Below are 14,401 nucleotides of genomic sequence, written 5' to 3' on the forward strand. Positions count from 1 at the left end.
AGTTGGCAAATATTGTGAAAAGAGGGACCCTCATCTGGCCTGCGTTGCTTATGAGAGGGGGCAATGCGATCTGGAACTCATAAAGGTTAGCAAAACTGCATTTATAAACATGTTAAAGTACTATTTGCTGCCTGAAGTGGAAGCCTAGCAGGCTATTTGTCTAACACCTGCAGAATCCTGTCCTGCAGCCTCACTCAGGAGTTGAGGTAGGCAGGATTCTTCTATACAGAGGCAGTAATTGTTATGCTGATGGGAAGAACTATTATGCTATATGTCTGAACTAAAATCGTATAACTCTGCAACTTTAAGGTGTCATTCATGTCTTTCATCCACTGATTCTGCTCAAAATGAAATTGTTTATTTGGCCCACCTGATGAATATGCCTGCTGTTAAACCTTTGTTAATTTGATTTTTTTCTTTTTTTTTTTGAGCCTTGAGCACTCGGTCAGCAGAAGGGACAGACTGTCACCTAGGTTCATTCTACAGTAGGAGGAAAAGCTTCCTTAAAACTAGAACAGGGCTCGTAACTTCCCGTTTCTGTGCCTTAGAGTTGGTCCAATACTTAACTAGAAATGAGGAAAATAAATGTTGACAGTCAAACTGCAAGGACTTACTCTGATAGCATTCCTCTCCTATCTTAAGCTTGTTGATTCCCTTGGAACCTCCCTTGGAAGTTCAAGGGCAAGTGAAATTCCCAGGGTTCTCCAAACACATCCTAGTCTCAAACTGAACACAAGAGCTTAATGCCAGATTGTAGTGCTTGTGGCTGCTGAGAAAGAAAACATTCTCCCTCCTACCTGCACTTCCACACTAGTATATGCAAAGAATGTCAGCTGTGTAGGGGTAAGAACTAGCTTGTTTTGCCCTGTTTGAAAGGAACTAAATGCTGTTCCCTGACAAGGCCTACCCTGTGAGTGTTAGAATGGTGGCACGATCTAGGCTTGCCGCTGAAAGTGGATGACTTTCCAGCCTGAAGCAATACCTCTGATGTAGCTGTAAAAAAAAACAAACAAACAAAAAAAAAAACAAACAACCCCCAACCCAAACAACCCAGCTGGCTACATTTGGCTTTTTCATTTCAGGATATGAAGGTGGCTCTGAGTTGTTGTTTTGCTAGGAAACTTTGCTAGGATAAGCTTGAACATTATGGTTAATGATAAAAACCTGTCAGTACCAGATTTTTCCTTGAACTGATGTTCTCACCAGGTGTTTCTGGTCATGGAGAAGAGATCTTCCTCCTGTAAGAATTATTCTTGAGACATTGCATCCTAGAAGAGGGCTTAACTCCTGCAACTAATAGATGTATACTGTAAAGCAAAATTATGCTACTACTAATTTTCTTACAGCAAAGTACTTAAGATTCCAAGAGGTAATTTGGATACTAACAAAACATGACCCATTGATAGAAGACTGAAGTTGAAGCTACCGGTACTAAAAGGATCATAACTCATAACTCTTCCTTGCTGCGCTTCTATAGATTTCACATTTATTCTGTACCCTTGACACTTTAAGAAGGGAATCCAAGCCACTTGCTACTCTGAACACTTCTAGGCTAAATTTAATGACACCAAATACGTAACCTGTTTCTAGCTTTAAACGCCAGCACCGTTCCTCAGTTCACTGCTTAACATTGCCCAGGCAAGTGGCTCCCTTTCTAGATTTAAAACTTAAGTTCTTCAGGCTTCTGCAGGTCTTCACTTCAAACAGAAGCAAATAGTTACTGTGAAGCCACTGTCACAGTATTTGTGTGTCGGGCAAAACCGAGAGAAGCTATAGAAATTCTGCTGGAGACCTTCTCCATGAGCCTTCCAGATCAGAGGTTGGGTAAGAACTTGTCTGTGGCATTTAGCATTGGTCAGCAATTAGTTCTAGTCAGTCTTCTAGACTGTTTGATTCATAGCTAGCTAAACCTGTCTTGTGGTGCTAACCCTTAACACCAACACCAATATTTGTAACTTCTCCTTCAGGTCTGCAATGAGAACTCACTGTTTAAGAGTGAGGCTCGCTATCTGGTGCGCAGGAAGGACCCTGAGCTCTGGGCAAATGTTCTGGAAGAAAACAACCCATTCAGGCGGCAGCTTATTGACCAGGTACAGCGCAAATGCTAAACTTTTTCAGTATGAGGAGACCTCAGGTTGTCTCAGAAACATTATGGAGCATTAAAGTAGCTGTCTTCTCTCCATCTCAACCATACAGAAACTTGGAGGAGTTTGAGCAGCAGGTAGCTTCCTGACCGTGAAGGTCAGAGTTAATTAGTTACCAGAAGATATATTTTCTGTCCTGTGGAATGACCTAACTCTAGTGAATTTGCTCCCTATACAGACCCAAGCTGTGACTTTTATAGCTATATCCAGTATAGAAGTAGCTCTTTCTTGCTGTCTATGACAAAATACTCTCAAAGTTCTGAAGCCTTAATTTGTAGTTCACTGGAATAGGTTGGCAAATGTCTCATTTGGGGAAAACACTTAATACTTCCCTGCCTTCAAATCCAGGTTGTCCAAACAGCTTTATCAGAGACGCAGGATCCAGAGGAGGTTTCTGTAACTGTGAAAGCTTTCATGACTGCTGATCTGCCTAATGAATTGATTGAGTTATTGGAAAAAATTGTCTTGGATAATTCTGTATTCAGTGAACACAGGTAAGAAGAGAACTTTGTCCATGAGTTTAGCCTATTTAGTGCTTTTTCTTAAGGTTGTGAAGTGACCCAAGTTATTTGTGGGCCTCTTCGTTGCAGGACCTGTACGCTCTTAAATGTGTATAATCAGGTGAAAAAAGCAGAATTTAAAATGCTCTGTGCTTTAAGAACAGAGCTAGTTCACACTCTGCAGTTTGCAGTGATGTGTTGAGAGAAGAGAACACTGATATTGGTAAGCAATTTCTTTTTGAAAGCAAATATCAGTGCTTCTCAATCTGGGGGTGAAAGGTTGTTGCTAGTGACAGGAAGCGGGTGTATTTTTTTTTTTGCATGTACAATACATCTCACTTAAGCAGGTGTTACCATGCACTGCTTAGCCTCTCTGTCTTCTGTTAACCAAAGGAATCTCCAGAATCTGCTCATCCTAACTGCCATTAAGGCTGACCGCACTCGTGTGATGGAATACATCAATCGACTGGATAACTATGATGCCCCGGATATTGCAAACATTGCCATCAGTAATGAGCTATATGAAGAAGCCTTTGCTATATTCAGAAAATTTGATGTTAATACTTCAGCAATTCAGGTGAGGTGTGGTTCCTGCATGAAGGTATAGAATACTAGTAATAGACAGAATGGGAAGTGTATTGTTTAATTGATTATCAAGGAGTGATTGTCAAATCATTGAGACTTACGCGTACAGGTCCCATATGATATCAAGTTGCAGGGAGAAGTGGGATTATGTCCAATGAATAGCAAAACAAAGTCAAAAGACTGACTTCAGAGGCTGATCTGGTCAAAGTAATAAAAAAAAGTGTCGGGGTGCTGCATTGTATGCTTGGGCTGTGTGCATTGGATTTGATTGAGTGGCTACCTTGGAGACTCATACTACAAAAGTGCAGGAGAAGCAAACGCTACTAGACATTGTCTTTGGACCAGCATTACTGACTTCTGTAAGGTAGAGGAGAAACAGTAGCAACAAAAGTCTTACTTGCGATGCCTGTACTTTATTAGACAGAAATGGCTGTTCTAAAAGCAGTTAGCTTCATACTGCTTACACAGAACAGCGTATGTACTTGAAGGAGTTTTGTTAGAAAGGAGAATGTTATAAAGCTTTGATTTTTAACTTGCAACATCTATTTCAAACAGGTGCTGATTGAGCACATTGGCAACTTAGACCGTGCATATGAATTTGCAGAGAGGTGTAATGAACCAGCAGTATGGAGCCAGCTAGGCAGAGCACAGCTCCAGAAGGACTTGGTGAAAGAAGCCATTGACTCCTATATAAAGGCAGATGATCCATCTGCCTACATGGAAGTTGTTCAAGCAGCTAATAGAAATGGTAAGGCAAAGCATCCTCAAACTTAAGATTGTTTAGGTATGAGCTAGGTTATTGCTTCTACATAGAGCAGCAGGGATTCTTGAGGCTCATGAATTCTGTTTCAGGGGAAATGGGAGCAGTCAGTACGTGGAATGGATGAGTCAATGTTTAGTGAGATTCCTGTCAACAAGCTTGTCTGTGTTACTACACCAAAGATAGACCTTCATGTGGAGATAATTTGGACTGTTACCATCTAAAATATAGCCAAGTGTAATGTATTTATTTAGCAGTACGTGGCAGAATTTCTCGCCAACTAGATTGTAGAATAGTTGCAAGAAGTTCAACCTTACATGAAGGTGACTTAGTGTTTAGCAGGGAATTCCTTAACTCAAATGCAAATTGCTTAGTATCGTGGTGGAGGAGATCCTTGAGACTACTATTGAAAACTGTTCCGAAGGTGGGCAAGGTGAGCAATACAAGATGACTAAACAGAGGATCTTAATATGTCTTCTCTCTTCAAGATAACTGGGAGGACCTAGTCAAGTTCTTGCAGATGGCCAGGAAGAAGGCTAGAGAGTCTTACGTAGAGACGGAACTTATTTTTGCTTTGGCAAAAACTAATCGTCTGTCAGAACTGGAGGAGTTTATTAGTGGCCCTAATAATGCTCATATACAACAGGTATGTGTTGATCTGCAGTTCCCATGTATGGCTTGCTGTTTAGCTGACTCCTGATTCTTGCTGTTGCCCTTGTTTACCTTGGACTCCTAATCCAGGTTGGTGATCGCTGTTATGAAGAGGGGATGTATGAAGCTGCGAAACTACTCTATAACAATGTATCTAACTTTGCTCGCCTGGCATCTACCTTGGTGCACCTTGGAGAGTATCAGGCGGCAGTGGACAGTGGCCGCAAAGCCAACAGCACGAGGACTTGGAAGGAGGTAACTTAAACTTATGCTTTTAATATTCTGCAGAATGTCCTCCACTGCTGCTTCTGACCATGATGCTCTAGAGCATACCTGGACTACTTCACTCTGTCAGTAATGAGGGAATTAAAGAAGAGTTAATTCATAACTACCTACAGTTAGCTCTCATAGTAGCTTGCTAACTGTTTCTGGCTATAAGCTGTCCTCAAGATAATAAAGCTTAATTTCAAAACAGTGTAAAATGAACGCCAGAGATTTTAATTCTAGAGCAAGCATTATGGAAATACCTTTTTGGAACTGTATGTAAGACTCAAATGTGGTAAAGCTTTGCTAATTAACTTTCCCTTTAATATAAGGAGATTAAGTAAGCATTGCAGTATTCTCCGGTTGACTGGCTCTTATTACAGGTATGCTTTGCCTGTGTGGATGGAAAAGAATTCCGCTTGGCACAGATCTGTGGCTTACACATAGTCATCCATGCTGATGAACTTGAAGAGCTGATCAGTTACTATCAGGTTAGATCACTTTTAATATCTTAGAAGACTTTAGACAGCATGTTTGTATCTGCTAGTAAAATGGTCACAGATAAAACCATGATACCCCGTGGGGCTAATCTTTAAATTCATTTTTCCTCCATCTCTATTTCTTAATAGCTGTATATATTTTTTTTTTTCTATAGCAAATGGAAGGGTGATAGTTTTTGCTGTCCATTCTGTAACAGTTCTGTTGTCTCATTGGAATCATGTCTTGCAAGTCTAAGCACTCTCACTTGGAGAGAAAAGCAAAGCATCTTGAATTTAATTAAATATGCATTTTAGCAAGCTTTAAGTTCCAGTTGGTCGTGAATTTGCAATTAATCCTCATTTTCTTAACATCTAGGATCGTGGCTACTTTGAAGAACTGATTGCCCTTTTGGAAGCTGCTTTGGGCCTAGAGCGTGCTCACATGGGAATGTTTACTGAACTTGCCATCTTGTACTCCAAATTCAAGCCTCAGAAAATGAGGGAACATCTGGAGCTCTTCTGGTCTAGAGTTAATATTCCAAAGGTATGCAGTAACGTAGCTACACTAGACACGAAGTTGGGAAGCTGTCAGTCAATCAAACTGACTGACTTCTTGTTTTATCAGGTGCTGAGAGCTGCAGAACAGGCTCATCTCTGGGCAGAACTTGTATTCCTCTATGACAAGTACGAGGAGTATGACAATGCAATAATTACTATGATGAATCATCCCACTGATGCCTGGAAAGAAGGGCAGTTTAAAGACATAATTGCCAAGGTAAGTAACTAGTTAGCTAAATCAAAGTGCTGAAAGTTTCTTTCAGAACAGAGGCAACAACACACAACAGAATTGTTTAGAAAATGAGTTTGCTGAAGCTACTACTTGGTTTTCCTGCTGTACTTAAAACAACTTCCAATCAGTTTAGCACAAGAATTAATGTAATCTTACACCTTTTGTTTTCTGCTGTGCAGCACATTCTCTTGAGTGGCAGCAGCTAGCACAGGATGTTTTCAGAGACTGCTCAAGATCGTATAGGTCACAAGCAAGAGGTATAAACTCCTTAATACCTTTGAGCTGCCTGCTGTCTTAGTCTGAGGCTGTGACTGTTCTTGAAAGATCTCTGCAAATGTTTCCAGCTGTTTCGGTGGGAGAATTGCAATGGGCAGTCCCATGAATGCAGCAGAGAATTGTGAATTGATGAATAAACAATATTTGAGACTCAACACGTTCTTATTGCCCTTATGGGTTTCAAGGCAACAACTTAAAGACTGGTTAAGACTACAGCCGTTGCTGGCTTTAGGAGTTCAACAAATGGTCACATTAACTCTAGTACTCTCTCTGTGACAGATCTCTTAACCGTGGATGGGTTAGAATTGGTTTGTAGTATCCCTGGTAGCTTGTGACTTCACTATCTGGAAGCAGGTAGCACAAGAAGCAGTCATAAGATTGAATAAGAATTCTGCACGTAACTGTAACGTTTCTGGCCTCTAGAAGGAAACTTACGCTTTTATTTAAGAGTGAGATAAACCTTGTGCTGAGTTAAGAGATCCAAACTGAGCACCTTCGGCTTGCGTGTGTTTGAGGTACTAACTAGTATCTAACCATGCAGGTGGCCAATGTGGAGCTGTACTACAAAGCCTTGCAGTTCTACTTGGACTACAAACCTCTGCTGATCAATGATCTCCTGCTTGTATTATCTCCACGACTGGATCACACCAGGACAGTCAATTTTTTCTCAAAGGTGAGTTCGGAAGATGGTAGATGAATAAGAAATCCTCTTGCTAAAGTTAAGACACTCCAGTCTCTGGCTGGAAAAAAAGGGTTGACATCTGGCAGGTGGCTTTGCCTTCAGTATAAAAGACTGCGAAGCAGCCCAACCCTGGCTTGATATAGGAAACACTGGAAGAATTAGCATAACTGGCCTAGGCTGTTTTATTTTACTTCTGGCAATACAAGATGCTTTATCTGAAGGGTCCTGACAGTAAGCACAAACTCTTGTAATAACAAATGGGAACCTGTTTCAGGAGTATGAAGTGTCAGAATTGGTATACTTAATCTTGTATTGGAATCATCTTAATTCCAGGTTAATCAGCTACTTCTAGTAAAGCCTTATCTACGTTCAGTCCAGAACCACAACAACAAAGGAGTTAACGAAGCTCTAAATGACCTTTTAACAGAGGAGGAAGATTACCAGGTGAGCCCCACAAAATGGATTGCTAGACCTGAGGGATGCTCCTCTTTCCTCAACAAAAAGAGGCCATAGCTTGGTTCCCAGCTGACACAGATTAATTTCCTTGAGTAGAAGATAACTTCTGCAATGCAATAGTAGTGGGGGTGGGGTTAGGCCCTTTGTGGGCAGGAGTCTTGAGACCGTGATGATTTGCAAACAAAGCAGATGCCGCGGTTGTTTTTCTCAGAACAGACTTCACAAAGGGCAATATCAGATGTGTATTCTACCGGGCAACACTTCTGTAAGCAGATTTGCTTCTGGCCCTATTGGCTGCTATTTGGAAGACCTGCTTGGTCTTCTAAGCTTTCCTGTTCTGTCAAGTAAAGTCAGTATGACCAAGTTAGCATCTTGGTTTGTTAAAAATCATCTTTTGGAGAGATGCATGAAATACACAGAGTAAAAAAGCTGTAGCCATAGTATCAATGCCCAGCTGGCAGAACATAAAGACTCGGGTACCATGCTTAGATGCTTCTCTACTGTAGTTCTCACCTGCTACCACCTGGAAGCACGTGTAACAATTCTCTCTCAAACAGGGTTTGAGAGCTTCCATTGATGCCTATGACAACTTTGATAACATAACGTTGGCTCAGCGTCTGGAAAAGCATGAACTAATTGAATTTAGGCGTATTGCAGCATACTTGTATAAGGGTAATAATCGCTGGAAACAGAGTGTGGAGCTATGCAAGAAAGACCGTCTGTATAAGGTGAGTTAATGCAGCTTTTCTCCCTGGCTGGCAAAAAGAAGTCTGAAGCATGGATTCTGAATGTGTTTTGTTAGTTTCAAATCTGGAGTTCTAATTAGTCTTAGCCCTTCACTTGGGGAAGGACTCTTAGAGCAGAAGCATTTGCAATTTCAACTGCATATCTTAAATTTAATTTCATAATGTTATCCTGTACTCGGAGATCTGTCTATATCAATCAGTGGCATCTGTACAGTTTTCTGTGTCAATACAGAATATCTTCCATAGAACTGAAGACTTACACCTTGGTAAGACTACAGATGAAACATGATTATATAATCACTTCAAGCCTGTACTGAGTTCACGTGGGCCAGTTTTTGCCTACTCTGTAGGAGAGCTTGGCAAATAGTCTTCTGTCTTGTCACATAGCAAGCAGTTGGTGCAATAACCTCTTCTGCTCTGGGTAATCCTTAACATCTAATGGTGAGGTAGATGGGATACCAGAAAGATTGTTTATCTTCTGTGCTGCAAAACTAAGCAAAATCTCCTTAGGTCACTTCAAGTACATAAGGGAAGCCTATTGGATAATGTTAGTATCTGGGTTGCCTCAAAATGAGAGGACTTAAATGAGCTTATGTACTGTAGCTTGCCTCCTACAGAACATGCCTGGTGTTACAGACTAACTTTAAGGTATGCTAGATACCTGGCTTATCTAACTAGCAATAATATATACATAAGGTGTAGAGCAAGATGCGACAGGTGAGGGTCAAGCTTACCTGTTGTTCTTTTCTGCAGGATGCTATGCAGTATGCTGCAGAGTCCAAAGATGCAGAGCTAGCTGAGAAGCTGCTTCAGTGGTTCCTGGAAGAAGGCAAGCAGGAGTGCTTTGCGGCCTGCCTTTTCACATGTTACGACTTGCTGCACCCAGATGTAGTGCTTGAGTTGGCGTGGAGGCATAACATCATGGACTTTGCAATGCCTTATTTCATCCAAGTGATGAGAGAGTACCTTACCAAAGTGAGTATTGCATAGGCTAAAAAGTTAAGACTTCTAGTCTGCTGGATGATTAGCATTATGCAAACCAGAGCTATTTGCATGTATTTGGAATACTGTTGTTCCTCATAGACTAAGCCTTCTACGAAGTTCTGTGGGTTTAATCACTTCAGGCTAGCCAGCAAAATTTATAAATAGATGCTTTGGGAGTTGAAAGAGGTCTAGTTAAATTTTTGCTTTTAACAGTGGACATAAGCTACTGTGTGCTTTTCAGAGCAGCTTCATAGTTGATGAAGCTGAAAACTTGGTGAGGACAACCTGTATCACTTTTACTTTGTGTAACTATGGAAGTACTCTGATTTCTTTTTACAGAAAATATAGCTTTTGAGTAACTAATGGTACACACTAGTCCTACATCTGCCATAGGAATAGACTGCTGAAGATGACTTTTTAAAATGGAAACCAGAACTTTAGATGCATAGTCTGGCTGTACAATACTGATACCAACAGCTAGTCCTCAACTGGGAGAAAAGAGATTCCGATCGTGTGTTGTCCTGAAATGCTTGTCTCAAACAGCTCTAAGATACTAAGCTAAGATCCTTCCTTAGAAGTCTGTAGGCTTGCATAGGACATTACAGTAAAGAACTTCATTAAAACGAGTAATTTAAAAGTGACTGCTTCAGATTGCTTCTAATCAAGTCATGTTAAGTGTTCCCCTCTGAATTTTCTTGCAGGTTGATGGGCTGTTCTATAAGGTGACACTCTGATTTCAAACTCTTTGTGTTCATTTGTGTCCCTCAATATCCTAGGTTTCTTTTGCAGGAATCTAGCTGTAGCTTCTGCCAGAAGAGCAGTGTAATTTAGCTCTAACTCATTTCCTGTTCACTCTCTAATGCTAAAAGGATAACGATTCACAAGCAACTTGAAAATCCAACCAGACTCAGCTCCTCTTCATGGGAAACAGAAGCAAGTGATTGAGGAGGACTTGAGTGTTTGGGCTCCTGTTCACTATGTTACAGATACCGTGTGGCAGGGAGGATGTTGTTCATAAGTAAACAAAAGCAGTTGCCACGTAATGGGATGTGTCCTAAGTGCAAATTACTTGTTTGCTGCAAATCAGTGAAGTACGCAATCTTTCAGGCATGGTGAGTTTGAATAGTAGCGTAAAGCTTCTGTAAACTTCTTGCCTGTTAGCATGCTGAAAGTATTGACACAGATCTTTAAATGCTGCTGCCTCCTTATATTCCACTGAGGAGAAACTTGCCACACAAGTTCACCTGAACTCTTCCATGTGAGGTTGAGGTCTGAAATCATGGGTTTTAAACTGCTGGTTGGATTTACAAGTAATCACACGTACTAAATACGGGATAACTTGCCAGAAGGAAAATCTGCATGGTGAAAGTGGTTTACAGTGGAACTAATTTAGTCTGTTGAATTAACTGCAAAACATGGAACTAGAGAATGGGCTTTATAAATGTGTTATGTCTAAAACTGTCATGTAACTAACTTCAAAAGTAAAAAAGAATATACTAGTTTATCAGCCAGATAATCTTCCAGAACTTATCCTTCTTTTATGCATAAAAAGGTATTAAAGCACAGAATAGGCTATGTCCCAGAAGGGGCCTTTTGAACAACTTCACTTCTAGGCAGGAAATCACACCGATGTTTCGGTTTTCCTGGAGAGCTGCTCTTGTACCTTCTTCAGGACTTCTGCTGTCAGCATGCTTGCTGTTTCTCCAACAGAGGGAGTAACTGCACTTTTGTTCCAAGTTTCCGTACTGCTTTAGGGGCAGTAAAGAGGAAAATCTAATTCAAGAGAGAGTGGGAATCCCCGGTGTTAAGTAGAGTGATACAACTAGTTTAAAACTTAAAATTGCTTTGGTCAATAGTAATATGGATAGTATTTAGTGTTATCCCGAAAAGCCGTTAGGCTGACAGCTATCAATGAACCAGTTGAAGACCTACTACCACTCAAGTTACTAATTAGAGTTGCAAACTTCAAAAAGTCCACGAAACTGTTAAACAAACACCACACCTAGATAACATCTCTGAAGTATAACAGAGACCCTTCTTGCAGCACTTCTCAGACCAGATATGATTCTCGCAGTGGGAAAGGAGGATGAGGAGCAGCTGAAACACAGCAGTGGGCTAAATGTAGGTTTGCCCAGGATGTTAGTACTGCCTGTATCTGGATGTGAAGCTGTGTGATTTTTATGCCCTGCAGTCTTCAGTCTTAATGGTTCTCTTATGGAAGATGTAATTTGTTAAAACTGAGAGAAGGAAGATGCTGTTGCCTTATCAGATTATTCCCCCCACCCCCAATTCAGAGTTGTGTTCAGCGCTCCTGTGTTACTGTAGCACTTTCACAAATGTGTTTAGCATGAACTGAGCTTTATTTGGCACGACACTGGGATCTGTATAAAGCTACTAGACCAGTTTCCGTGATGGTTCTAGAGTTTCTTCTAAAAGGAGTCTAGTGGTTTAACTGTATTAGTATTCACATACTCTGCAGCCCAAGTTAGGCTGTATTCCCAGATAAGATCCAACCTCATGGGTCTGGAATATTTGCAAATATCTGGGTTCTTCTTGTTGAAGGGGAGAGGGATTGCAGGTTAATAGATAAGTGTAGATTAGGCCCATTTGAGATGGTGCTTGGAACTGCAATCCAATGGGCTTTTTTTCTGGGTCATAGAGTTAACAGTGACTAAATAGGGCCCCAAAAAGCGTTTCACTTGAAGGTAATGATGATCTTGGCTGCATTTGACAGCTATTGTTTATTGCAGTAAACCTAAAGCAATTGGGAGGGCAGGTTTACAACATAGCTTGCTGGGAACACGCAGACTTTTGTAGTCTCCAACTTGGACTAATAAAATGAGCACTTAATAGCTTAGGTACCAGGCATGAAAAGCCTCACACGATGGTGCAATTCCTAGACAAGGCCTTCATACATCTCCTGTTCGCTTCAATGTAGGTGGATAAACTTGATGCTTCTGAAAGCCTAAGAAAAGAAGAGGAACAAGTAACTGAACCCACTCCAATAGTATTTGGTAGGTGAAAGACTTGGTTTTAATTGATTACCTATTGTCATTCTGGTCTCTTTTTGTGGAGGTAACTTAAATGACTACCTCCAGTTGAAGTAAACTGGTTTCAACTAGATAGTAAAATGGTTGTCTCTGCTAGATGAACTGCATAAGTTACTGAAGTGACATCTCACTCTTGCAGTACTTTGACTCTTCAGCTAAAGTATTTCTCCTCTTACATGGCTCAGAACTCTAGCTCAGGAATAGTCTTTCAGGATGATAACGGGGCAGGGAACACCAAGGTGTGCACAACCCCAGGAATAACTTACAGAGCATGCAAATTCCTCCTGTTACTTCTATCTAAGAGGAACGTGTCTGCCTTCTGCTCTTCCAAGTAGAAAGGCAGACTGGCTTTCTAGCTCACCCATTTTAAGACACGTGCAGCCAAAAAAATGTGGCTGTGCTCAAGTGTGCTGCTATTCTAGAAGCCCTTCTGAAGAGGCATTCTGCTAACGGGCACCTAGAAGTGGCTGGTAAGGGAAGGATGTGACTGACTCACTGTCCAATGTAAATGTTAACCTGAATTTAACATACGCATGAGGCATGTGTGCTCCTAATGAAGAAGACAAACCTGTCAAGGTATGGTTTTGGGCCTTTTGCGGCACCCTCCAGACTGTGAGACATAACAGACCTAACTATTTGCTTGAATTGCTTTACTCTTCAGTTCTGACCATGCATGGGTTAAATGGTATCAGTTTGTTTGGCTTTCAGTATGGTCTCTTCAAAACAAGCCAGGTTTATCATTCCCTCAAGATCAGTTGATACTCATCTTCCCTCTGAGTTCTGCCTTGCTTCTGTAGTTTTCTGGTAGCAAGAGCAGGTGGCCTAGATGCCCACTCCGTGGTGCATGTTGAGTAATAGTGTGACTTGCTAGCGTATGCTTGCACAGTGGCTGATTTTTAGCTAAAGCCTCACAATCCTGTCCCATAGTACAGCTAGCATTAGGGAAGCTTGTGTTCTTAAACTAACTTGGTTGTTTTTCTCATGCTTTTCTAGGCCAGCAGTTGATGTTGACAGCAGGCCCCAGTGCAGTACCTCCCCAGGCAAACTTCCCATATGGATACACAGCACCGGGATTCACCCAGCCGCCTGTTTATGGTTTCAATATGTAACTAGCTCTCTGACAGACCTTCACTGTCTCTGTTCTCTTCCTTCCCGTCCCTTTTTAACTTCTCCAAGAAGTGTACAATGGTCCTAAAGGCAGAGATGACCTTCTGTTGGCTGAACACACTTGCTGCCCGGCTCAGTGAGGAGACTTCAACGGGATGCCTGTTACTGTTATTTATTGATTATTGTCCGGTTACATTTCAACCTCTGAAAGGCAGCTTTTGTTAATGACATTGTGAGACTCTTGTCTGAAGTTAAGGCACTATTTCACTAACTCATATAGCAATAACTGCTTGAGGCCAGGGGGAAGAGAGCATATTTTTCTTTCTTTTGCAAAGCCTATTGAAGGCAGCTGGGAAATTGCCTGGCACCAAGTTGTTAAAGCTTTAGCTGAAGCTACTGAAGTAGCAGGGTTGTTAACAATTCGGTGAAGCATCTCGTTAATAATGAATTGTTGGAAGCTTGTGTACATCTGAGTACCCCATTTTATTTGCAGTCTTATGTGCAAAAGAAAATGGGCTTTCTAATATTTGTGCTCTGAATATTTAGAGGAATATTGGGAAGGTCTCTTTTTCTGGACAATAACGCTGTTGGGGTTCAATGCTGTTGGAGTCTGTTCTATATTTTCTGGAGTAGATCTGAGACTTGAAGAAAATAAATCTTCTCATGCCAGAGAGCAAACATTTCCCAGATCCTTTTTGTTTAACAAGAGAGCATGTTACTTGTTGATGTTAAATGGTACTAAAGGAAACCTCAGCTATGTGTGGCAAGTGAACATAGGAGTGTGCATGGGCTGCCAAAGTACTAGAGATGCAAGAGCACAGTGTCGGGGTTGGGGAGGGGGACACACTGCTAAAATATTGAGGCAGTAGGGAGGGCCATAATCCTGACTTTTTATTTGCACCTTTTAACTGATTCTGGCATTGCTTT

At 41.2% G+C, this 14,401-nt stretch overlaps 2 protein-coding genes across 2 annotated transcripts in view; both read left to right on the plus strand.

Annotated features, from left to right (window-relative positions):
- The window catches only part of CLTCL1 (clathrin, heavy chain-like 1), a 27,972-nt gene extending 13,825 nt beyond the window's left edge, over positions 1-14,147 (plus strand). The window contains exons 18-33 of the mRNA XM_009888154.1: positions 2-85; positions 1,968-2,090; positions 2,493-2,638; positions 3,038-3,221; positions 3,785-3,977; positions 4,478-4,635; positions 4,731-4,895; positions 5,288-5,395; positions 5,760-5,927; positions 6,009-6,158; positions 6,991-7,122; positions 7,465-7,575; positions 8,145-8,315; positions 9,087-9,308; positions 12,256-12,331; positions 13,361-14,147. Of these exons, the coding sequence (XP_009886456.1) occupies positions 2-85; positions 1,968-2,090; positions 2,493-2,638; positions 3,038-3,221; positions 3,785-3,977; positions 4,478-4,635; positions 4,731-4,895; positions 5,288-5,395; positions 5,760-5,927; positions 6,009-6,158; positions 6,991-7,122; positions 7,465-7,575; positions 8,145-8,315; positions 9,087-9,308; positions 12,256-12,331; positions 13,361-13,476 (2,307 nt within the window). The 3' untranslated portion in view covers positions 13,477-14,147. The remainder of the gene's footprint in view (position 1; positions 86-1,967; positions 2,091-2,492; positions 2,639-3,037; positions 3,222-3,784; positions 3,978-4,477; positions 4,636-4,730; positions 4,896-5,287; positions 5,396-5,759; positions 5,928-6,008; positions 6,159-6,990; positions 7,123-7,464; positions 7,576-8,144; positions 8,316-9,086; positions 9,309-12,255; positions 12,332-13,360) is intronic.
- Positions 13,553-14,401, plus strand: part of SLC25A1 (solute carrier family 25 (mitochondrial carrier; citrate transporter), member 1) — a 30,752-nt gene continuing 29,903 nt past the window's right edge. Inside the window, 1 exon segment of the mRNA XM_009888155.1 lies at positions 13,553-13,610. Within this exon segment, the coding sequence (XP_009886457.1) occupies positions 13,553-13,610 (58 nt within the window).

This window comes from Charadrius vociferus, unplaced genomic scaffold, assembly GCF_000708025.1.
Source record: "Charadrius vociferus isolate BGI_N301 unplaced genomic scaffold, ASM70802v2 scaffold326, whole genome shotgun sequence".
Classification (NCBI taxonomy): domain Eukaryota; kingdom Metazoa; phylum Chordata; class Aves; order Charadriiformes; family Charadriidae; genus Charadrius; species Charadrius vociferus.